The following is a 24,901-nucleotide window of genomic DNA, read 5'->3' as shown; positions in this document are numbered from 1 at the left end:
TGTTATACGTTGGTGGTGGATTAGGTTAGTTCCCCATACAATGTAAAGCAATTGAGATGTAATCGATAGCACTATATAAATGTAATTCATTGTTAATAGGCCTAAAGGGAATATGTAATAGCATATATAAAAACAATGGGAGCGATCACGGCCATTTCTATCATCATCAGCCTCATCATCATCCCTATAAACCGAACACCTCCATCTCTGTCTCCTGATAGGGTATTGCCGGTACAGATGTGGCTAAGGAAGCATCTGACATCATTCTGACTGACGATAACTTCACCAGCATCGTCAAGGCTGTGATGTGGGGCCGCAACGTCTACGACAGCATCTCCAAGTTCCTCCAGTTCCAGCTCACTGTCAACGTGGTGGCCGTCATCGTGGCCTTCACTGGCGCCTGCATCACACAGGTCACAAACTTACCCTTTGATTCTTCTTTAATTTTTTTTTTTTTTTTAGACCCGCACACACCACCTCTCTCTCTCTCTCCCACCCTCGTTCGCTTTCTCTCTTTCTGTCTCTCACGCTTCCACTCCACCTCCCTCTTTTCCTCCCTCTCTCCAGGACTCTCCTCTGAAAGCAGTGCAGATGTTGTGGGTTAACCTGATCATGGACACCCTGGCATCCCTGGCTCTGGCCACTGAGCCCCCCACCGAGTCCCTGTTGCTGAGGAAGCCGTATGGCCGCAACAAGCCCCTGATCTCCCGCACCATGATGAAGAATATCCTGGGTCATGCTGTCTACCAGCTCACCATCATCTTCACCCTGCTGTTCGCTGGTGAGACCATCACACACTGGAACACACAGAGAGTCAGACCCCGCTGGAACACACAGTCAGACCCCGCTGGAACACACAGTCAGACCACGCTGAAATCTCGAGACCGTATGCTTAAACAAAAATTGAAATATATTATCCTGTTTGCTCTTCCCCTTTCCCAGGAGAGAACTTCTTTAATATTGACAGCGGGCGTAACGCGCCTCTTCACTCACCACCGTCGGAGCACTACACCATCGTGTTCAACGTGTTCGTCATGATGCAGCTGTTCAACGAGATCAACGCCAGGAAGATCCACGGAGAGAGGAACGTCTTCGAGGCCATCTACCGTAACCCCATCTTCTGTAGCGTGGTTATGGGAACCTTCATCCTGCAGGTACACACACACACACACACACACACACACACACACACACACACACACACACACACACACACACACACACACACACACACACACACACACACACACACACACACACACACACACGGTGAAGAGCAGGGGCGGAGAACTCAAGATGCACTGCTTTTGGAATGAATGATCACTTCCCCACGGAGATCAATGAAAGAAGAAAAAAATCCCGCCATGAAAACAAAAAGCATTGCCTGAACTAACGAGTCTCCTTGGTGATGGATAGACTTTACGTCAACGGGCAACGCAATTGCATTGGGACTCTAGAATCACTCCCTGGCAATTTTAAAGCGTCGTTCAAACCTGAGCTTGTGTGTTGTCGTGTATCATCACGACTTCAACTACAACAAATACATGCTCTACTGGTTTTTGAACTTGTTCATGTATGTAGCCTTCCTAATAAAATAAATGAGGTTTTGAACTTGGTCAACATAAATAACATTCACATTCTAGCTTTAACCAAAACGCATTTGGATGCATCTGTTAACGATGGGCAAATGAACGTAATGGGACAGGAATAGAGATGGAGGTGTAGCATTGTACATTCAGAATTCTATACCTTTCAAGAGGAGGGATGACTAGGGCTGTTGCAGCGAACCTATTACCGCCACACCGGCAGTCACGAGTGACGAAGGCAGTCAAATTCCACGTGACCGTTTAGTCACAGTAATTAGGCTTCTACAAACTCTGATGCTGCTGACGGACAATAGTAGCCTACCAAACTTGCTAACTGCCTGGTACTCAGCTCTCTATTGTCCCTCTAATCACTCTGACATCAATGCAAATGAAATCGAAAATCAAATCAAACACTACATGAGACCCAATGAGTTCATGTTGCGCAATATTTCTAAAGGCTATGCAATTGCTAGAGAAAACAGAGTGATGACCTCTTAAAAAGAGGAGGATACCATCAGATTTCTATAGGCCAGGCCTACTATATTTACAGTTGAACTCAGAAGTTTACATACACTTAAGTTAGAGTCATTAAAACTAGTTTTTGAACAACTCCACAAATTTCTTGTTAACAAACTATAGTTTTGACAAGTCAGTTAGAACATCTACTTTGTTTAAAGACAGATTATTTCACTGTATCACAATTCCAGTGGGTCAGAAATGTACATAAACTAAGTTGACTGTGCCTTCAAACAGCTTGGAAAATTCCAGGAAATTGTCATGGCTTCAGAAGCTTTTGATAGGGCTAATTGACATCATTTAAGCCAATTGGAAGTGTACCTGTGGATGCATTTCAAGACCTACCTTCAAACTCGGCACCTGTTTGCTTTTTTCAAATCATCATTAGTCGCATGATGCAGCTTTACAATGTATTAAGAATCAAAACATACAGCCCAACGTTTGTAGAACAAGTAACATGAAGAACTCTAAATTAAGCCTATAGGGGGACCTATTTCTTTGTTAATCGCTCAACACAGTATAGCCGGATGTGCGCACTCCCTCAAATTCCTATTTTATTCAGCTTTGTTCACTTGTATTCTTCATACTATAAAATAATGCCATGGAATTCTAACCAAATCTAGTCTACTAAATGAACTAGTGTAGCCCACAGCCATATGACATAGCCAGATCAGGAAAATGTATGTTACGAAGGTCTGCATCAGTGGCTTGTAGGCTGGAAGCCAGGAGATGCTAAGTTTGTTTATGCTAATTAACGGTCAATTACCGTGAGACTGACAATTATTTAATAATAATAATAATAATAATATATGCCATTTAGCGGACGCTTTTATCCAAAGCGACTTACAGTCATGTGTGCATACATTCTACGTATGGGTGGTCCCGGGAATCGAACCCACTACCCTGGCGTTACAAGCGCCATGCTCTACCAACTGAGCTACAGAAGGACCACGTATTTGCTTGGCAATCACCAGTAGACAAGATTTTGTGACCTCCACAGACCTAGGGATGACCTTTAATGTATGTCAAGTAGATACACTATAGCCTCGTACATCTGCCTCACCAGGCACCCATATTGATAGGATGTGTGTACAGACCTCTTAGCTCAAAGGTGTCTTCTCTGGATGACATAGGTACTGGGTTTGACCAGGCCACACATAGTAACAGAGATATACAGTGCCTTGCGAAAGTATTCGGCTCCCTTGAACTTTGCGACCTTTTGCCACATTTCAGGCTTCAAACATAAAGATATAAAACTGTATTGTTTTGTGAAGAATCAACAACCAGTGGGACACAATCATGAAGTGGAACGACATTTATTGGATATTTAAAACTTTTTTAACAAATCAAAAACTGAAAAATTGGGCGTGCAAAATTATTCAGCCCCTTTACTTTCAGTGCAGCAAACTCTCTCCAGAAGTTCAGTGAGGATCTCTGAATGATCCAATGTTGACCTAAATGACTAATGATGATAAATACAATCCACCTGTGTGTAATCAAGTCTCTGTATAAATGCACCTGCACTGTGATAGTCTCAGAGGTCCGTTAAAAGCGCAGAGAGCATCATGAAGAACAAGGAACACACCAGGCAGGTCCGAGATACTGTTGTGAAGAAATTTAAAGCCAGATTTGGATACAGAAAGATTTCCCAAGCTTTAAACATCCCAAGGAGCACTGTGCAAGCGATAATATTGAAATGGAAGGAGTATCAGACCACTGCAAATCTACCAAGACCTGGCCGTCTCTCTAAACTTTCAGCTCATACAAGGAGAATACTGATCAGAGATGCAGCCAAGAGGCCCATGATCACTCTGGATGAACTGCAGAGATCTACAGCTGAGGTGGGAGACTCTGTCCATAGGACAATAATCAGTCGTATATTGCACAAATCTGGCCTTTATGGAAGAGAGGCAAGAAGAAAGCCATTTCTTAAAGATATCCATAAAAAGTGTCGTTTAAAGTTTGCCACAAGCCACCTGGGAGACACACCAAGCATGTGGAAGAAGGTGCTCTGGTCAGATGAAACCAAAATTGAACTTTTTGGCAACAATGCAAAATGTTATGTTTGGCGTAAAAGCAACACAGCTCATCACTCTGAACACACCATTCCCACTGTCAAACGTGGTGGCAGAATCATGGTTTGGGCCTGCTTTTCTTCAGCAGGGACAGGGAAGATGGTTAAAATTGATGGGAAGATGGATGGAGCCAAATACAGGACCATTCTGGAAGAAAACCTGATGGAGTCTGCAAAAGACCTGAGACTGGGACGGAGATTTGTCTGCCAACAAGACAATGATCCAAAACATAAAGCATGGTTCAATGGTTCAAAAATAAACATATCCAGGTGTTAGAATGGCCAAGTCAAAGTCCAGACCTGAATCCAATCGAGAATCTGTGGAAAGAACTGAAAACTGCTGTTCACAAATGCTCTCCATCCAACCTCACTGAGCTCGAGCTGTTTTGCAAGGAGGAATGGGAAAAAATGTCAGTCTCTCGATGTGCAAAACTGATAGACATACGCCAAGCGACTTACAGCTGTAATCGCAGCAAAAGGTGGCGCTACAAAGTATTAACTTAAGGGGGCTGAATAATTTTGCACACCCAATTTTTCAGTTTTTGATTTGTTAAAAAAGTTTGAAATATCCAATAAATGTCATTCCACTTCATGATTGTGTCCCACTTGTTGTTGATTCTTCACAAAAAAATACAGTTTTATATCTTTGTTTGAAGCCTGAAATGTGGCAAAAGGTCGCAAAGTTCAAGGGGGCCGAATACTTTCGCAAGGCACTGTATTTATCTTAGGGATTTTATATAAATTGTATCAGAACAATTCAAATATAACTAAACTATTGAGATGCTGAGAGCTGTGGTTTGAAGCAAATGCTTAATGACACTACTAGATCGTCAACCAAGATGTGTCACTATTCTCACACATGCATTGATCTGATATTCTATAATATACCATTGCAATGCTTAGAGGCCAGATCCATGCCTGTCGGCTGGATAAACTATAATATTGTGACCATAACCATGAACACCAAGGTTCCAAAGAAACCCCCAAAGATTGTGGTCAAGAGAAAAAAAAAGTTTAAATCATGAGCAATTTCAAAATGATTTGGCTGCTGTACCCTGGGAGCGGATTTATCTAGAGGATGAGGATTAAGTCACGCTACAGAATGTTTTATTGATTTGCTCACTGGGGTAATGGACCATCATGCCCCAGTAAGAAAGAGTGCAGTTGGGGCTTATCCATCTCCATGGATTGATGATGACCTGGGTGAGGTGTTTTCTCAAATAAATAAAAAACTTCCATACCAAATGGCAATTCTACAGTTTATGATCTTATGGACATTTTTTTACTTTGCTATGCTGCTCCCCAGATTGCAGCTCCACTGAAATACATATTTGATTGGTCACAATCTTTGGGGATTTCTTTGGAACCTTGGGAAATTTCCAAATGTATGGAAGCATGCTAAGCTGTGTCCATCCATTTGGGGCTACCAAGTGGCGCAGTGGTCTAAGACACTGCAGCTCAGTGCTAGAGGCGTCACGACAGACAACCTGGTTAAAATCCAGACTCTTATCACAACCGGCCGTGATTGGGATTCCCAGTGTCCAAGTTTGGCCGGTGTAGGCTGTGATTGTAAATAAGAATTTGTTCTTAACTGACTTGCCAAATAAAGGTTACATAACAAATAAAAAAAACACATTATTCCTGCCAATAGTCAACCAATCAGTCAACTCCCTTCACTCAGTAAGATATTGGAGGGTATTGTGAGTAGGCAAATATGGGAGTACATGGAAAAGAATGATCACAGCCGATCAGCATGCTTATCGCAAAAACCAATCCACCACTGCATTGGTTGACATGACTAACCATTGGCTCAACGCTATGGATAATGGCAGGTTGTAATATTTGTATATTTCAGATCATGAAATAATTTGGAATAAAAATAGGAGGCAGTGTTGAATTGGGTACAGTCATATCTAACTGTCAGAAAAGAGTCCGCCTTGATCAATTGGTCGTTTTCTTTCCCTCATGCTTTAGACTGGGAAGTACCGCAGGGCAGCTGCATTGGTCCACTTATTATTACGTATTCAGTTGTTAAGAGACAAACGTTCAGTCAATACTAGGAATAGATTGTCCACCATCTGAGTCATTCTGGCAGAAAAGAGAAATGGGCAAAATAACATTTTGATTCAGAGCAATGAAGAAATAGATAAATTAATCTGAGCAAACCAGAAACCTTTCAATATACTTTATAAATTCCAACAATACTTTAGAACAATTTAAATATACTAAATCGGAAGGTTGTGCAGACTAGGGTAGATCTATCAATCTATCTTTTCAGACTGTCAAGAGTATTTATCTGGTCAATACGTCAGTGTATGTCTGTTTGTAACAGTGTGTTATATATGAACATGTGATTGTATTATAAATTGCAATTTTATGTGTAAGCACTCTGGAATATTAGTCCAAATGAGGACTAAAACGAACTCTAACACAACCAGGCATACACTCACACACACCACATGCACTCTCTCTCACACACACTTTCTCCATCTGTATTAGTGTCTATTAGATCTACAGGTACACACACTCACTCTGTGTCTCTGTCTCAGATTGTCATTGTCCAGTTTGGAGGAAAGCCCTTTTCCTGCACAGCTCTGAGCATTGACCAGTGGCTCTGGTGTGTCTTCATTGGAGTGGGAGAGCTGCTCTGGGGACAGGTAAGACACACAAACAATCTCTGTGTGTGCGTGCGTCTGTGTGTGCGTGAGGCAGCTGGTACTATAGGTGCCAGTGAACTGTTGCCATGTTGAGACGGGTTCAGGAACACAAAGCAGTTGCGTTCCATGGTTACCATCACATACGTCACTGTGGTAATAAGCGCTGGCGCACATGAAAGCAGCATGGCCCACATTTGCCCACACCCCAGAGGACGAGAACCCAGCACAATACTCCCTCTGTGACTATATATATATATATATGTATATGTATATGTATATATATGTATATGTATATACACACACACACACATGTTCAAAGACATGCACACACACTTCTCCATCTGCATGAATTCACACACACACACGTTCAAAGACACACGCTCTTCTCACTTTACACCTACACACTCACACCCACAGACTCATATATACAGAGAAAGAGATCTCATACTGTCTATAAACAGGAGCCTGTACCCTCAAAGACGAGCTTCCCCACACTGAATTCAGCTAGGAGGCGGAGAGAGAGAGATCTCTCTGTAAAACCAGGTAGAATAAGCGAGTGTAAGTCTCCCTGTATCCGCCTATCATTAATCGGCTGTCAGCCAATCAGCATTCAGGGCTTGAATCGCCCATTTTAAAATATTACATGATGATGCCCTCCAGCATGTGTACGTGCATGCATATACATTTCTGTGTTTGTCTGTGTGTGGGAGTCTTTGAAAGCATAATCGTTCAGAGGTGACTAAATGAATTTGAGTCATCATGACTTGTTACATAAGCGTACCTTGTTTGAAATGCAGACAAGAGAACATAACGCAGCACCACATTACCTTAGTATCTATATCTCCACCCTAAGGAATGATACAGCAAGAAAGTTTGACACCCTTCTACTGACAATGCAGTTTGGTTTAGGCTGCAACCCAAATGGCATGTGTCTCTCTATTATGCATGGGAATAATTGGGAACAGATGTCTTAAATTAAAATCACCTGGAGCTGGTTTCCTGGTGTTTTTACAGTCTTTTATGTCCAACAATAAACCATTAAAAAAAAAAATACCAAATTGTATTTTATTTATTTATTTTTGCTCAGAACTTTGGTGGCCAAATAAAACCACCCGCGGGCTACCAGTTGGGGAATCCTACCATATCTCTCTGCTTAACCAACCCATGTCTTAAAAACAGTCACATGAAGACAAACTGGCTGGCAACCACTTAATTAACAAGAACCATTCAATATAAATAGTCATTGAAATGTATTTTTCTTTATTTCTTGTTTTACCCCAATTTCGTGGTATCCAATTGGTAGTTTGTCTTGTCTCGTCTCATCGCTGCAACTCCCGTACGGACTCGGGAGAGGCGAAGGTCGAACGCAGTGCGTCCTCCAAAACACAACCCAACCAAGCCACACTGCTTCTTGACACAATGCCCACTTAACCCAGAAGCCAGCCACACCAATGTGGCAGAGGAAACACCATACACCTGGCAACCGTGTCAGTGTGCACTGCGCCCGACCCGCCACAGGTGTGGCTCGTGCGCGATGGCACAAGGACAACCCTGCCGACCAAACCCTCCCCTTACCCGGACGTTGCTGGGCCAATTGTCCTCCACAATTTGTCGACCCAGAATCTCTAGTGGCACAGCTTGCACTGTAATGCAGTGCCTTAGACCCCTGCGCCACTCGGGAGGCCCATGTATCTCTATGCTGACAACACCATAGAATTACAGTAATTTAGTAAGTTCTCTGTGGACAACCCTTTCTTCAGTTTGGGCCTGGGATATGACATTGCTTGCACTTAAGTGGCATTATTGCTGGGAAAAATGGAGGGAATGCTTTAAATTAATGAATTTCAGACCATTCATTTAATTGAGTTACTGAGTATACAAAACATTGACTGACCAGGTGAAAGCTATTATCCCTTATTGATGTCACTTGTTAAATACACTTCAATCAGTGTAGATGAATGGGAGCAGACAGGTTAAATAATTATTTTTAAGCCTTGAGACAACTGAGACATGGATTGAATGTGCCATTCAGAGGGTGAGTGGGCAAGACTAAATATTTGAATCCCTTTGAACAGGGTATGGTAGTAGGTGCCAGGCACAACGGTTTGAGTGTGTCAAGAACTGCATCTCTGCTGGGTTTTTCACACTCAACCGTATCAAGAATGCTCCACCACCCAAAGGACATCCAGCCAACTTGACACAACTGTGGGGCGCATTGGAGTCGACATGGGCCGGCATCCCTGTGGAACACTTTCGACACCTTGTGGAGTCTATGCCTTGATGAATTGAGGCTGTTCTGAGGGCAAAAGTGGGTGCAACTTAATATTAGGAATCTTTTTGTACACTCCGTGTAAGTTCATATGAAACATTATTCATGCATGAGCCTGACAAGAAATATGATGGGAGGAGAAACCAGTGAACCTATTACATTTAGATCAGACAAGGTGTTATTTTCAAGTCCGAGCTCTTTAATGGTATACTCAAATCAAATTCTATTCATTAGATGCTTTGTAAACAACCGGTGTAGAAAACCCTTCCCAGGAATGCAGAGAGAACGAAAATTGAGAAATAATTTCAAAAGTAATAATAAATGCACAGTGAGTAACGATAACTTAGCTATGTACTGTACACGGGGTACGGAGTTGATGTGCAGGTCTACAAGGTTAATAATAAGTACACAATGAGCAACGGTAACTTAGCTATATACTGTACATGGGGTACGGAGTCGATGTGCAGGTCTACAAAGTAGTTGAGGTACATATGAACATATAATTAGTGCAAAAAGGGTAAATGCAGATAACGTAATAACTACCCGGACTAACTATTTAACTAACTATTTAGCTGTCTTATACTTATACTATAAGGTCCTGTTGGTTTCAGACTTGGTGACGCGTGGTAGCAGAGTGAACAGTCTATGACTTGGGAGGCTGGAGTCTTTGACAATTGTTGGGGCATTCTTCTGACACCGCCTGGTATAGAGGTCCTGGATGGCAGGGAGCTCGGCCCCAGCCATACACAGTACCCTCTATAGCGCCTTGTGGACAGATGCCAAGCAGTTTCCATACCAAGCTGTGATGCAGCTAGTCAAGATGCTCTCAATGGTGCAGCTGTAGAACCCTTTAAGGATCGGAGGGTCCATGACAAATCTTTTCAGTCCTCTTACGGGGGAAGCGGCGTTGTCGTGCCTTCATGACTGTGTTGTGTGTGAACCATGATAGATCCTTAGGGATGAGTACACTGAGAAACTTGAAGCTCTCGACCAGCTCCACTATAGCCCCGTCAATGTAAATGGGGGCATGATCAGCTCCTTTGTGTGGTGCAAGATTGTTGTCCTCACACCACGCTAACAGGTCTCTGACCTCTTCCCTATGGACTGTTTCATGGTCGTCGGTGATCAGGCCTGCCACCGTTGTCTTCAGCAAACTTAATGATGGTATTGGATTTGTACACAGCCACACATTTATGGGTGAACAGGGAGTACAGAAGGAGACTGTGAAAGCACCCCTGAGGGGAGCCGTGTTGAGGGTCACAGTGGCGCATGTGTTGTTGCCTACCCTCACCACCTGGGGCCGGCACATCAGGAAGTCCAGGATCCAGTTGCAGAGGGAGATGTTCAGTCCCAATGTCCTTAGCTTAGTGATGAGCTTGGAGGGCACTATGGTGTTGAAGGTTGAGCTGTAGTCAATGAACAGCATTCTCACATAGGCGTTGGGCAGAGTGGAGGGAAATGGAGATTGCCCCATCTGTGAATCTGTTGGGGCGGTATGCAAATTGGAGTGGGTCCAGGGTGTCTGGGAAGATGGTGTTGATGTGAGCCGTGACCAGCCCTTCAAAATATTTAATGGCTACAGATGTGAGGGCTATGGGGCGATATTCATTTAGACAGGTTACCTTGGCGTTCTTGGGCACAAGGACTATGGTGGTCTGCTTGAAACATGTAGGTATTACAGACTGCATCAGGGAGAGATTGAAAATGACAGTGAAGACACTTGTCAGCTGGTCAGTGTATGCTCGTGAGTATGCATCCCGTTAATCCATCTGGCCCTGCGGCATTGTGAATGTTAACCTGTTTAAAAGTCTTACTCACATGGCCTAACTTTTATTGACAATTTTGACACTTTTTGGTAACAAAAGATACTCTACGGGGATGATGTACTCCACCCAAACCATCTCAGAGCCTAGACCCGATCTTTCAAGGCCACGTTAAGATATTGACTCCGAGTACGTACCAAGCCCCACTCATATCTCCCATCCTCTCTAAGCGTTACTGTTGGGGGTGTTGTCAGTTGTAATCTTGTACCCATTAGTTTGAATTCCTCTTAGTTCTGCTATTGTTAGCTCAAGAGAGGAGTATGTGGTCTGCTCACCCAGTGCTTTTAGTTCAAATGAGAATTCCATAAACTTTAATACCCCCTCGGTTTTCAAATCACGTAGAGGGCTTGGGCTGTTGCGCAATAGCAACCAAAGCCCATGGAAGTCAGTTTATAACATTCCATCATTGGTTACTCTGAGTTCCTCATATTGACATTGGCTGGGGCCTCCGACCCTATGGCGCTAACCTTGGAAAAGTATCTCAAATTTCTTCTCCTTCCTCTTTTCCTAATGGGGATAGACCAAATGGTGCATTTCTATGCAAACGTATAGCCATACCAACTATTTCAATGTCAACCATCAGACAGGGCCTGCAACCGCCTATTGAGCATAGCTTGTTTGAGCTGGAGTTTCCATGTGACTTAAAAAATCATAAAGGACCTGGGTTGATGTAGAATTTTACCAGTCTATTCAAAATGATATTGGGTTGGATGCTGATAGGAGAAATTTGCTGAATTATCAGAGAAATGATAGTGAAAGCTTTTCTTTTAAGCTATTTAAAAAATAAGTCCTGGATGCTTTGCTAGCAACAGACAACAATAAATCCACAGGGGTGACCAATTGGATCCTGGTCGAGTGTGCAGCGCCCATCAATGTTGGCTCAATAACCCTCATTTTTTATTTTATATTGTTATCAGGAAATTTTCCAAGTATGGAAATCAGCTTTTGAGCTGCCACTCCATAAGTGAGGCGATTAGTAGTGATCTTAATAATTATCGCCCCATTTCAAGACTTTCTTGTCCAGCTAAGATTCTCTAATCTTGGTAAATATACAACTTTTTTTATCTGAGAAATGTATTTTTAATGTAAACCAATCTGGGTTTAGGCCTGGACATAGCACTATTATAGCAACATCTCTAGTTGTTAAGGAACTTGTCAATGCTTTAGACAATAAAATTAAAAGTGCTGCTTTGTTTGTGGACCTGTCAAAAGCTTTTGATACTGTTGATCATGCTATTTTATTGACTAAGTTGTCCTTGATAGGCCTGAGTTCTGATGCCTGTTCATGGTTTCATGATTATCTTTGTGACAGAACTCAGGCCATCGTGATTGATTGGGGTTGAGTCTGAATTTCTTGCTACATAAAGGTGTACCACAGGGGTCAATTGTAGGACCTGTTTCTATTTATATAAACACTGTTGGTCAATCTGGTAAAAATGGTCAACTTAATCTATATGCAGGTGATACTATTATGTATGCTATTTCCTTGACTGTTGATCTGGCTGTGTCAACTGCATTCAGATTTTATAGCTATGCAGGAATCCTTTACTGATTTTAAAACTTGTACTTATTGGGGGGGGGGGAAATAGAATGTATGTTGTTTTAAAACTCGCGTAAGAATGTTTTGCATGTTCACTCATTAGATGGTTCTCCAATTGAATTTGTTCCTGCATATAGAGTACCAGTCAGAAGTTTGGACACACCTACTCATTCAAGGGTTTCTTAATTTTTTTATTTTCTACATTGTAGAATAATAGTGAAGACATGAAAACTATGAAATAACACATATGGAATCATGAAGTAACCAAAAAAGTGTTAGTGATCAAAATATATTTTATAGTTGAGATTTTTCAAAGTAGCCAGCCTTTGCCTTGATGACAGCTTTGCACACTCTTGGCAATCTCTCAACCAGCTTCACCTGGAATGATCTTCAATGAACAGGTGTGCCTTGTTAAAAGTGAATGTGGAAACTGGATCCTGGACTTCCTGACGGTCCACCCCCAGGTGGTAAGGGTAGGCAGCAACACGTCTGCTATGCTGCTCCTCAGCACTGGGGACCCTCAGGGGTGTGTGCTTAGTCCCCTCCTGTACTCCCTGTTCACCCACGAATGCGTGGCCAAACACAACTCCAACGCCATCATTAAGTTTGCTGACAACACAACAGTGGCATGCCTGATCACCGACAACGATGAGACAGCCTATAGGGAGGAGGTCTGAGACCTGACAGTGTGGTGCCAGGACAACAACCTCTCCTTCAATGTGAGCAAGACAAAGGATCTGATCGTGGACTACAGGAAAAGGTGGACCGAATAGGCCCCCATTAACATTGACGGGGTTGTAGTGGAGTTGGTCGAGAGTCACCAATTAACTTTCATGGTTCAAACACACTAAGACAGTCGTGAAGACGGCACAACACCTTTCCTTCTCAGGAGACTGAAAAGATTTGGCATGGGTCCCCAGATCCTCAAAGTTCTACAGCTGCACCTTTGAGGACATCCTGACGGGTTGCATCACCGCCTGGTATGGTAATTGCTCTGCAGAGGGTAGTGTGTACAGCCCAGTACATCACTGAGGCCAAGCTTCCTGCCATCCAGGACCTATACACTAGGCGGTGTCAGAGGAAAGGCCAAACAATTGTCAAAGACTCCAATCACCCAAGTCAGACTGTTTTTTTCTACAACACGGCAAGCGGAACCAGAGAGACAATTCTAGGATCAAAAGACTCCTTAACAGCTGCAAATTACCTCGACTAACCTGTACCCCCTCACATTGACTCGGTACTGATACCCCCTGTATATAGCCTCATTATTTTGTTACTTTTTATTCTTTATTTACTTTAGTTTAATGGGAAAATATTTTCTTAACTCTTTTTTGAACTGCACTGTTGGCTAAGAGCTTGTAAGTAAGCATTCCACAGTAAGGGCTACACATGTTGTATTTGGTGCAGGTGACAAAGTTTGATTTGATATGAGAAAGTTGAAAAAAAAAGCTTGCACTCTGTTCCTTGCCTCAGGCTGTACATGCTGTTCTCCAAGTGATCATATTTTCACTCATCAGTCTATTCTCGATTGAATCTGGTCTTTGCTGATAGGTCAAAGGCCTACGCTGCAGCTCACGCTGAATTTGTTTAATTTAGGCTACCAGTTATAAACCAAAGATGTTAAAACAGTTTTTTTTGCCTTGGTTAATATGTGTAGGCTATGTAATGTATAATATCACAATCATTCTTTTAATTCTGATTTTCTTTCGACCTGGGCTCGTATATAGGCCTATGCTTAAACTCTAACATGCATATGGTGTTTTTAATTCATTATCGCCTTAGAAAGCGCTGTCCAGGTCGTTGTGTTAGGCTTTGAAACAACGTTCACAATGACCATGTTTTCTACTCAGTTTCAACCTGTTGTAGAAATGTCTTTCTTCAAATTGATCAATCACAGTGTGGCGAGTTTTTTTATTATTATAATGCACACAGTTTTCATACGTGTTTTTGATGTGATTTTCGATTGCTTTTGCATTGATGTCAATATGGTTTGAGGGACAATAGAGTAGTGTCAATAGTGACCTGACGATTGTTAGCGAGTTGGTGTGTACTACTACAATGTGCATAAGAGGAGATTACCGTGACTCAACGGCAAATGGAATTTTTACTGCGGTCTTGACTCTTGACTGCCAGTGTGACAGCCCTATGTGACAGGTTTTGGGGGCATGATCTGTGTGCATCTGAAACGTTCTCACACATCATTATTCATTCATGTAGAAGTGTTCAGAAACATATTATATTATTATCTACAATAAAGGTGACTCCCCTCCTCAAATCGTTGGGGCATGGACCATGTTGACCCCAATGCACACTTTTGACTAAATGTACTTTCAAAAGGGGTGGACTCGATTAAAGTGCATTTGTTTTTAAACGATTCAGCATGCTCTCAAATAAAAGGTGAAATGGGGAACGTAACACCGTACCTTTGATCTCAATTCTAAAATCGTTGACTATAGAGACATTACGGGTTTTAGCCTCACTGTCCAAATGAATACATAGGAGAGTGTATATACAGTGCCTTCAGAAAGTATTCACACCCCTTGACCTTTTCCACATTTGTTTGTGTTACAAAGTGGGAATAAAATTGATTTGTCATTTTTGTTCAACGATCTACCCAAAATACTCTGTCAAAGTGGAAGAAAAATTATAAATATTTGGTAAAATAAATGGAATATAAAACTAATCTTGATTAGATAAGTATTCAATCTCCTGATTGTTAGAATCACCTTTGGCAGCGATTTCAGCTGTGAGTTTTTCTGGGTAAGTCGAACAGCTTTGCACACCTGGATTGTACAAGATTTGCCCATTTATTCTTTATTATTATTATTTATTGGTTGTTGATCATTGCTAGACAGCCATTTTCAAGTCTTGCCATAGATCTTCAAGCCGATTTTAGACAGAACTGTAACTAGGCCACTCGGGAACATTCAATGTCATCTTGGTAAGCAACTCCAGTGTATATTTGACCTTGTGTTTTAGGTTATTGTCCTGCTGAAAGGTGAATTTGTTTCCCAGTGTCTGTTGTAAAGCAAACTGGACCACGTTTTCCTCTGGGATTTTGCCTGTGCTTAGCGCCATTCCGTTTCTTTTTATCCTCAAAAACTCCCTAGTCCTTGCCAATTACAAGCTTTACCCATAACATGATGCAGCCGTCACCATTCATGAAAAAATGACGCGTGTTACTCTGTGGTATATTGTTGGATTTGGCCCAAATATTACACTTTGCATTCAGGACATAAAGTACAATTCTTTGCCACATTTTTTTCAGTTTTAATTTACTGCCTTATTGCAAACAGGATGCATGTTTTTGGAATATTTTGTATTCTGTACAGGCTTCCTTCTTTTCACTCTGTCATTTATGGTAGTATTGTGGAGTAACTACAAGGTTGTTGAGCCATCCTCTGTTATCTCAGCCATTAAACTCTGTAACTGTTTTAAAATAACCATTTGTCTCCTGGTGAAATCCTTGAGTGGTTTCCATCCTCACTGGCAACTGAATTAGGAAGGGTACCTGTGTCTTTGTTGTGACTGGGTGTATTGATACACCATCCAAAGTGTAAAATTACTAGATGCCCTTCTTTGCGAACCATAGGAAAACCTCCCAGGGTTTCGTGGTTGAATTTGTGCTTGAAATTCACTGCGCGACTAAGGGACCTTACAGATAATTGTATGTGCAGGGTACAGAAATGGTGAAGTTATTTCAAAATAATGTTAAACGCTGTTATTGCACACAGAGTGAGTCCATGCAGCGTATTATGGTACTTGTTAAGCACACTTTTATTCTCCCGAAAAAGTCGGAGTGTGAATGCTTTCTGAAGGCACTGTATGTGGCTCTGAATGTTAATGCACCAAATTGACTGTTCTTATGTGCACTGCACTCTTTCTTCCCAGATGATCTCGACTGTTCCCCAGTACAATCACACAGCGTCATTACAGGGTGTTTAACTACTCCTACTGTGCTGAGTGAGAGAAACTGTTTATTCAAACATTCTCGCGTCCTCTCTCCTCCAGCTGATCACAGCCATCCCCACCCACCGCCTGAAGTTCCTGAAGGAGGCTGGCCACGGCACCCATAAGGAGGATGTTCCCGAAAACGAAATGAACGAGGGGGATGACGAGATTGACCACGCTGAGATGGAGCTCCGTAGGGGACAGGTCCTCTGGTTCAGGGGACTCAACCGCATCCAGACTCAGGTACGCACCAGGGGGTCCTCAACTACCATCACCTGCTCTCGCTTTAGCAGCCCCCCTCTCGATCTCCCTCTTTTCCTTCCAGTCCCCTCCAGGGGTTCCGCAGGTATAGGAGGAGAAGAGAGGAGAAGACCATCTATAAGGGGTTGACAGGGTTAGATATTCCTCTCCCTCCCCTTTCTTCCATCTCTCCCCTCGCCAGTGTTCACAGGTAAAGACCGAGAAGAGATGAGAAGAGCTACAGAAGCACTGCATTGTGATGAGAGGAGGGATATACTTCCCCCTTGTCCTCCCTGTTGTGAGGAGCTTTAACCTGCTGTCTGTTCTCCAAGGGGAAGAATAAGACAACATATTTCTTCACCGTGACCATTTTGATAACTGTTGTGCTGATATTATGTGGTTGTTTCAGCCGACTTTTTTTAAATTCAGTCATTCTAAATTAGCCTGGGCACCAACCAGTCTGTTGAGCTAGCAATCCCCTCCTTGTAATCTGTGTCATGTGCCAAAGATTTTGCAATGACATAGAGTACAAGGAGTGGAATGCTAGCTAAACAGACTGGTACCCAGGCTAGTTCTGAGTCTCTCTGAAAGTTAAGCATTTAAGTAAGGGGTTTTCTCTGGGATGTATTTTGCTGCTGCTTCCTGTGAAGAAAGGCAGGTGTGTGTTGTCGTCTGAGGGAGACAATGGGACTGTGACAGAGTCTGATGTCTGGGCTTTGATTTCCTGTCACTATGCCACCTCTGTCTCTACTGTCTAACTTGTCACCCCTTAGCTGGATAGCTGTCTAACTAGGTGATCCCTAAAATGGTGGGTTGGGAGTCAGGATCCAGATGGGTAATATCAAGAGGAGATCAGATACCAGTATGTATCAAGTGTTGCAGGGTAGTAGCTGATCTCAGATCAGTTATGCCTTTTCGATCACAATGAATACGATTTTATGGATAGAGGGGAGCTGATCCTACGTCAGCACTCCTCTGAGATGCTTTGTAAATATGGGTCCAGGTGGGGGAGTGGAAACCCGACTCAGACACACTGGAGGCCTGCCTTTAGCGATAGTCACTACCCACCAACACTACTAGACATATCTCTATATAACCTGATGGAGAGTTATAATGGATGACTCTCAGGATCATACTAATACTGCTGTTGCTGCTACAAAGGATCGTCTCTCGCTCGCGCTCTCTCGCTCCCTCTCTCGCTCCCTCCCTCCCTCTCTCACTTTCTTTCTTTCTCCAACTGTCTCAGTGTACACAGCCTTGAAGAGACTTACTGTGATGGGAGATGAGGAGCAGAAACACACTTACTGCCTGTTGCGCACACACCCACACTCCATTGGCTAGCTTATATTTAGAGACTGTATTCAAATAGAGCTTTTCACCAGGTCTCCAATTGCCTTATGTAGTGGGACACACACACGCACCCTTTAACTGCCAGGGGACTCCACTGGGTTTCCTCTGTGGGTGTATCGAAAGGAGACTCATACACACCCCCGAGGTGGTCACATACATAGAAAAGTCCAAACTTTTGACGTGTGTGTGTGTGTTGCATTTAATACATTTTGTGATGGTAAAACAGTTTCGGTGTAAATGTAAATGACTACAACCAGATATAAAGTATGTAGAAAAGATAATGGACCTATATATTTATTAGATCATCTTTGAGAACTAACAACCTCCAGAATAAAACCTACAGTCAGGGTGAATCTGAAATTCCCCAAAATGTCATGGAATGGGGCCCTTTCATATTTGAGGCACATGGATAGCAAAAAAGGCAATGGTAAAATGTGCAGAATTGCAAGAAACTAGCTTTCAAACTGCAGAATTGTCTCTTGGTTCCATGGCAGAATATGTCGAATTGCGGGAAATTTGTTGCATGCGCCACCACTGCTCAAAGAAATCCGAGTGGCAAGACTAATGGAGGTGGAGAGGCAGCCGAGGTCCATTGTCACACACACACACACACACACACACACACACACACACACACACACACACACACACACACACACACACACACACACACACACACAGTGCAAGAGATGGCACCACTCCCATGCCCACCAGATTTCACAGCTACTCTTCCTGGGGTCCAGCCAAATTAAGGCAGTTCTATATAATTACAAATGTTACAATACATTTCACAACAGATTAAGTGTGTGCCCTCAGGCCACCACTCTACTGTCTCTACTGTCACATATCTACAACACAAAATGCAACATGTGTGTCTCTTCACAGTCCCCCGCTGTTCCATAAGGTGTATTTTTATCTCTTCCCTTTCTCATTTTACTGCTAGCATGAGTTAATTCATTTGGAATAGAGTTCCATGTAGTCATGGCTCTATGTAGTATTGTGCACCCCCCCCCCCCCATATACTCTTATGGATTTGGGGAATGTGAAGAGACCTCTGGTGGCATGTCTTCAGTGGGTCAAAAAGAGTTCAGCATGGGTGTCCAAACTGTGCTAGTAGTTTAAGAGGACAGCTCGGTGCATTCGACAAGTCAACGCAAAGAGTGATGAAGTCTATCTCTCCTCTACTTTGAGCCAGGAGAGATTTACATGCATATTAGTAATGTAAGCTTTACGTGTTTAAGGGCCAGCCATGCTGCGCTGTTCTGGGCCAATTGTCCCGTTGTCCCCGACAATGCATCGGCCAAGTTGGGTCCTTTCTTCGGCCCCGTGAGTGGGATTCCTAGGCCGTGAACGCTACAATAAAGTGGGCCTAATGGAGACGTTTCCAGAAGCCGAGCTTTGGTTCGGCAGTGCTGCTCTCCCCTCTTACAGGAGTGACCTATAGGCAGTCGTAGCGCTAGCATGTCCGGAGGCTATTTCCGTGTCCCTATGGGCCTCATTAGCCTTCGCTAGCGCTGAAACAACGCTGAAACAACATACCTGCAGCAAAAACCCCTGTAGAGTGGGCGAAGGATGATTAGCTTGTTGTGTTGTTTGGATGTAAACGTATACGTCCCTCTCGTACAGTGGGTCAAAAAGAGTTCAGTCTTTCTCGGTCTGCCGTTGGGGGTGCGGATGGAGGGATGTGGGTTGCTTTAACGTTGAACTATTTCATTATCTACAGGGCTGTGGAAGACTCCAGTCCTGTCTCTCTAGTGTCTGTTTCTCTCTCACTCACTTTCTCTCTTTTTTTCTTTCTGTCTCTCTCTCTCACACACACACACACACTCCAGAAGCCTATACTGTTTGTGCACGCTGTTTGTGCACTGACTAACCTTCTACCCTCTTCTTCATCTGAAGTATGCAACTCTTCGTCTCACATTTGTTTCTGAATCTTTCTCTCTTCTCGTCCTTTAGCCCTCTCTCCCTCTGCTATTGTCCATTAACTGTCTTTTTTTTACGATGGAAAGAGTCTCAATACGGTTGACCAGAATAATAAAGAAATAGATGTTTTGTCTTTTATATTGTGTTTTAAGGTATTTATTCATATGTGTGTAGATTTAGAACTGAATAACATATTTTACTGTTGACAAATGTTCCTCATTTACTGGGATACAACGCCATAATTGACCGTTCTTATTAGTTTCTTTCAAGTTGGTTTCTGTGTCCTTCGAGACGGATTCTAATTCCCATTCCGACGTTCCACTTCCTCAATTTAATTTCCCTATTTATCACCCTCTTCCCGTCCTCTCTCCATCCTCCCTTTCTCCCTCCATCACACTGATAAAGGAAGAGATGCAGTCGAGCATTCCTCACTCTTTCTCCTGAGGAGGGAGGATAGAAGGGAGAAAGGTGTGTGTGTGTGGGGGGGGGGGTGATAGAGAGGCAGTGAGGTAATTAGGTCCTTATCTGCCCCTCTGACTCCCCTCCCTTCCCTCTGTCTAATCCTGGTGGGCTGTGTGGTTAGGATGTATGTGTGTCAGCACGGCTGGTTAGTCAAATACAACCAGGACATAATTGGCAAGAGGAGGACGACTTTGCACCAAACTTTATCAGTGGTCTGTAGGAACACTCTCTGACGTCTTCGTTTGTTTCCCTCCCTTGCTCCTACCAGGGCCCTCAGCCTTTTTCCTCTGTCACAAAATATTATCCCTTTCATTCAGTGGCAGGCCTTCCAGTCCTCTCCCTCTCCATTCATTCCCCTCTTCCTCAATCTCTCCAATCCCCTGTTCTGTCCCTTCCAACTAACGATTTAGGGATTTTCTAAATTTGTGCAATAACCACTGTCTGCTCTGCCCATACAATGTTTCTTTCTGCCATCTTTCCCTTCCTCTTTTCACTTCCTCTTTTCCTCTCTCCCTTCTTTCTATCTCTCCCTCTCTCCTTGCCCCCTTCTCTCTTTCTTTCTCTCCCTACGTCTCTCTGTTTCTTGTGACTACGCTGTGGGCTGTTGTTTGCAGATGGACGTGGTCTATACGTTCCAGACGGGTCAGGCTCCGGTCCCGGGGGCATTGAGACGCCAGCCCTCTGTGGTCAGCCAGCACAACGACGCCAAAACTGTCTCTAGCCCCACCCACGTAGGGCTTTCCTCTTCCTCCCTGTCTGCCAACTCTGCCGGGGCCACGCCCCTTCCTGCAGCCGCCGCCGCTGCTTCCCCCTCCACTGCAGGCAGTGAGTGAGCGGTTGCGATGGCGACCCCTTAACAACAAGCGATCTTTTCTCTGCCGCCTCCTCCTCCCTCTCCTCCAGTCAGAATGCTGCATGACTGACTGTTTGATTTCTTGATTTAATTGCTGACATGCCGTCATTACCCCATCCACAGCCTGCCGATGCCTGCTGACTACTTCCTCTCTATGATTGTCTCTCTATCTTTCTCTTGTTCTATGTCTGCTTTGTTCCCTTTCTCTCTCGTTGTTTTATTTACTCTCTCCTCGGTTTCACTCTCTCCTCGGTTCACTCTGGCTTTCCTATGGCTTTCCCAGTGCATCCTGGGGGTTGGAGTTCTCCAAACTCCTAATATGATCTGCATGTATTAACCCAGGTGAGACCTCGCCGTGAGACGAGATCAACCTAAAATAATTGTCAGGAATTACAAAGAGCCAAATCTGTCTCAGTCCTAACTCTGAAAATCCTATCATCTGGAATCCTGACGTCCATTTTATTTCCCTGGCTGTCCGGCAATACAGCGGCCTCGGTAGAGAGATAATTGGACTGGCTAATCTCACACAGGGTATAATCTGAAAAGGTTAAATCCCGCAGGCAGGCCCTAATCTGAGAGGCCGTTATCTGAGGCAGGGCCCAGGAGGTCTCACGGGGGTTAATAGCGAAGGGTTAATTGCATTGTCTAATAACTGTGCATCACTCCATTTACTGAGCTGCCTCAGCACTTCTCTCTCTGTCACTCTCTGTCTGTCTGTCTGTCTGTCTGTCTGTCTGTCTGTCTGTCTGTCTGTCTGTCTGTCTGTCTGTCTGTCTGTCTGTGTGTGTGTGGGTGCGTGAGCAGTGTTTAGTATTTTTCAGATTCCTGTTTCTACTTCCAGTGGCAACGTATCAGAAAGCATATATCTTCTACCTTCTCTCCAACTGTTACTAAAGACACACGGGGCACCTTAAAGGGCTATGGTCACAGTTGGTCACGGTCAGTCGGTCACTGATAGCTCAGCCATCTCCATGTCCAGCCCTGAGGATACTTGTGTGGAGAAGGAGAAAGTCTGTGTATGACTGAATGAGTGTGTGAGTGATTGATTCTGTGTCAGAAGTCATGCAGTCATCTGCGTGGTTAGTGTATAGAGAGTCCATTCGTTCCGGAGATGGTGTTGTACTTTTTTAGTAAGAGAGATGAGCTAAGTCATGTGAGATATGATGGGCAGCTTCCTCTGTACGGATGAGAGGGACAGAGGGATGGGAGATGACCTTGCCCTTTGCTAGAGGGAGGGATGGAGAGGTGAGAGGGAAGAAAAGGGGGACGTCATTCCTCACACCACGACACAACACCCCCCCCCCTCCAAGACACACACATGTCGTCTGCCCAGCAACAGAGTACTGAGAGAGACACACGCACACACACACACTCTCGCACGAACACACACACTCGCGCGCACACACACCCTCACACCCTCAGAGGGCTGCAGGGAGATGGCTGACAGATGCTGCAGCTACTCCCTTCTCTCGCCTTCCCCCTTTCTCTCGTTCTCTCTCGCGCCCTGTCTCTCTTCTCCAGTTGCCCCCTAACTCATATGTATGGATGAGGCCCTCTCGTTTTTCTACTTCACATGCATCTTTCTTTCTACCTTGCCCTCAATCTCTCTTTCTCCTTCTCTCTCGCCTTGTCGTCTTTCTGTCTTCGTCTTCTTCTCTTCCCTCTCTCTCTCTCTCCTCCCTCTCCCTGTCAGTCCGCTATTCAGGGAGGACTTATGACTCAGTGTGTGTTTTATAAAAAAGACAAATTAAAGACTTGGCTGGCAACCTCAGAGCTGACTTCTTCCTCCATGACAGCCTCTGCATCTCACTCTGCTTTTTTCTCACTAAAAGGGATTTATGGGGAAGAAAGATAGCCATATATTTCTACCACATTTTGTTATGTAAAAAGGGTGATGGATGCCTGTGGTACACTGGTGTATCTTCGCAACCTCCAACACTCTCACACGAGTCACACAGAGATCAGACGGATATGAGAGGACTTAGAAAACCTAGAGAACTACACACAAATGTAGACGCGCACACACACAAACCCATATTAGAGGACTTGGGTTTAAGAGGTAAGGTGTGGTGCAGGTAACGGATTTGCAAATTGAACTAAAGTCTCTCTCTGGAAAACGTGTGAATATGATTAAAGGAAGAAAGGATGGTTAGGACTGAAGAGTACAGTGTGGAAAATATCTAAATATATTAAATAGGTCATGTAAGACTGAGAATACAAAGTGGAATTGAAGTAGCTGTTTTTTTCTTTCTTCCCGTAACTCATAGGAATTTGTATCAGCTTTAAAGGCTCATGCGGTATTGAGGCAAGCGGTCACTTTCTACCTTTCACCCCTGACCCCATCCCCAATCTATGCACACATTTAGAGCTGCTGGATGGTGGTCGTTTAACATGATCACTTCTTTTTTTCACCCATGGCCTTTTCTCCTTTCGCTTTCTGATCCAATTGCTGTAGGCCTTGATTCCCAAACCTTTTGCTCTTTTTCTTATTTGTCTTTCACTCTGTTTTCTCTGATACAATTCCCCATGTTGCCCTCCTTCATCTCTTGCTTCTCTCGCTCTGCGTATGTTTCCATCCTCTCCCACTCGTATGTCTCTTTCTACTCCTCTGTCTCCCTCTCTTCTCCCAAGACGCTCTCCTTTCTGACTACAGGGTAACAATAACAGACCAGTAGTTTTCATCTTTGTTTTACCATGTCCGTACATGTGTGTGTGTGTGTGTGTGTGTGACTATTTTCTTCCTGGTTCGGAAATGGAGCCATGAAAATGGAAATATATTTTGTTCGACATCACAATGCTCTCTTAAACAAACACATACACACATAGCCAGAGAAGTCCGCCTGAAATAAGAATTTAAATATCAAGAATCATCACAGAGGTTGGATGCTGATTGTAGAGATGAGGTCCACATACAGTCCACCAAAGTAGAGCTCATTAGACTATAATCTGTACCACACCACAGGTTAAGTGTGTACTATACGTGTTTCTGTGTGAAAGGCTGAGTGTGTACTGTGCATGTGTGTTTGTGTATGAAAGGCTGAGTGTGTACTATACGTGTTTCTGTGTGAAAAGCTGAGTGTGTACTGTGCATGTGTGTTTGTGTATGAAAGGCTGAGTGTGTACTATACGTGTTTCTGTGTGAAAAGCTGAGTGTGTACTGTGCGTGTGTGTTTGTGTGTGAAAGGCAGAGTGTGTACTGTGCGTGTGTTTGTATGAAAGGCTGAGTGTGTACTGTGCGTGTGTGTTTGTGTGTGAAAGGCTGAGTGTGTACTGTGTGTGTGTGTTTGTGTGTGAAAGGCTGAGTGTGTACTGTGCGTGTGTGTTTGTGTGTGAAAGGCTGAGTGTGTACTGTGCGTGTGTGTTTGTGTGTGAAAGGCTGAGTGTGTACTGTGCGTGTGTGTTTGTGTATGAAAGGCTGAGTGTGTACTGTGCGTGTGTGTTTGTGTGTGAAAGGCTGAGTGTGTACTGTGCGTGTGTGTTTGTGTGTGAAAGGCTGAGTGTGTACTGTGCGTGTGTGTTTGTGTATGAAAGGCTGAGTGTGTACTGTGCGTGTGTGTTTGTGTGTGAAAGGCTGAGTGTGTACTGTGCGTGTGTGTTTGTGTGTGAAAGGCTGAGTGTGTACTGTGCGTGTGTATGAAGTGCATGTTTTTTCCCCCA

The 24,901-nt window shown here is 43.7% G+C and overlaps 1 protein-coding gene across 9 annotated transcripts in view; it reads left to right on the top strand.

The window, feature by feature from the left end:
* LOC124003028 (plasma membrane calcium-transporting ATPase 1-like) overlaps positions 1 to 24,901 on the top strand; it is a 159,566-nt gene that overhangs the window by 123,461 nt on the left and 11,204 nt on the right. For 6 of the 9 annotated variants that reach the window (XM_046310986.1, XM_046310983.1, XM_046310984.1 and 3 more), the window contains 5 exons: positions 222 to 413; positions 568 to 781; positions 943 to 1,154; positions 6,726 to 6,833; positions 16,477 to 16,659. In XM_046310986.1, the coding sequence (XP_046166942.1) occupies positions 222 to 413; positions 568 to 781; positions 943 to 1,154; positions 6,726 to 6,833; positions 16,477 to 16,659 (909 nt within the window). Of the gene's footprint in view, positions 1 to 221; positions 414 to 567; positions 782 to 942; positions 1,155 to 6,725; positions 6,834 to 16,476; positions 16,660 to 21,005; positions 21,217 to 24,901 lie in introns of all 9 variants that reach the window. The other 3 variants (XM_046310989.1, XM_046310987.1, XM_046310990.1) reach the window with 2 other exon arrangements.

This window comes from Oncorhynchus gorbuscha, linkage group LG18, assembly GCF_021184085.1.
Source record: "Oncorhynchus gorbuscha isolate QuinsamMale2020 ecotype Even-year linkage group LG18, OgorEven_v1.0, whole genome shotgun sequence".
NCBI classification, from domain to species: domain Eukaryota; kingdom Metazoa; phylum Chordata; class Actinopteri; order Salmoniformes; family Salmonidae; genus Oncorhynchus; species Oncorhynchus gorbuscha.
The sequence above is the reverse complement of the archived record's forward strand: the minus strand, read 5'-3'. Positions and strand labels throughout refer to the sequence as shown.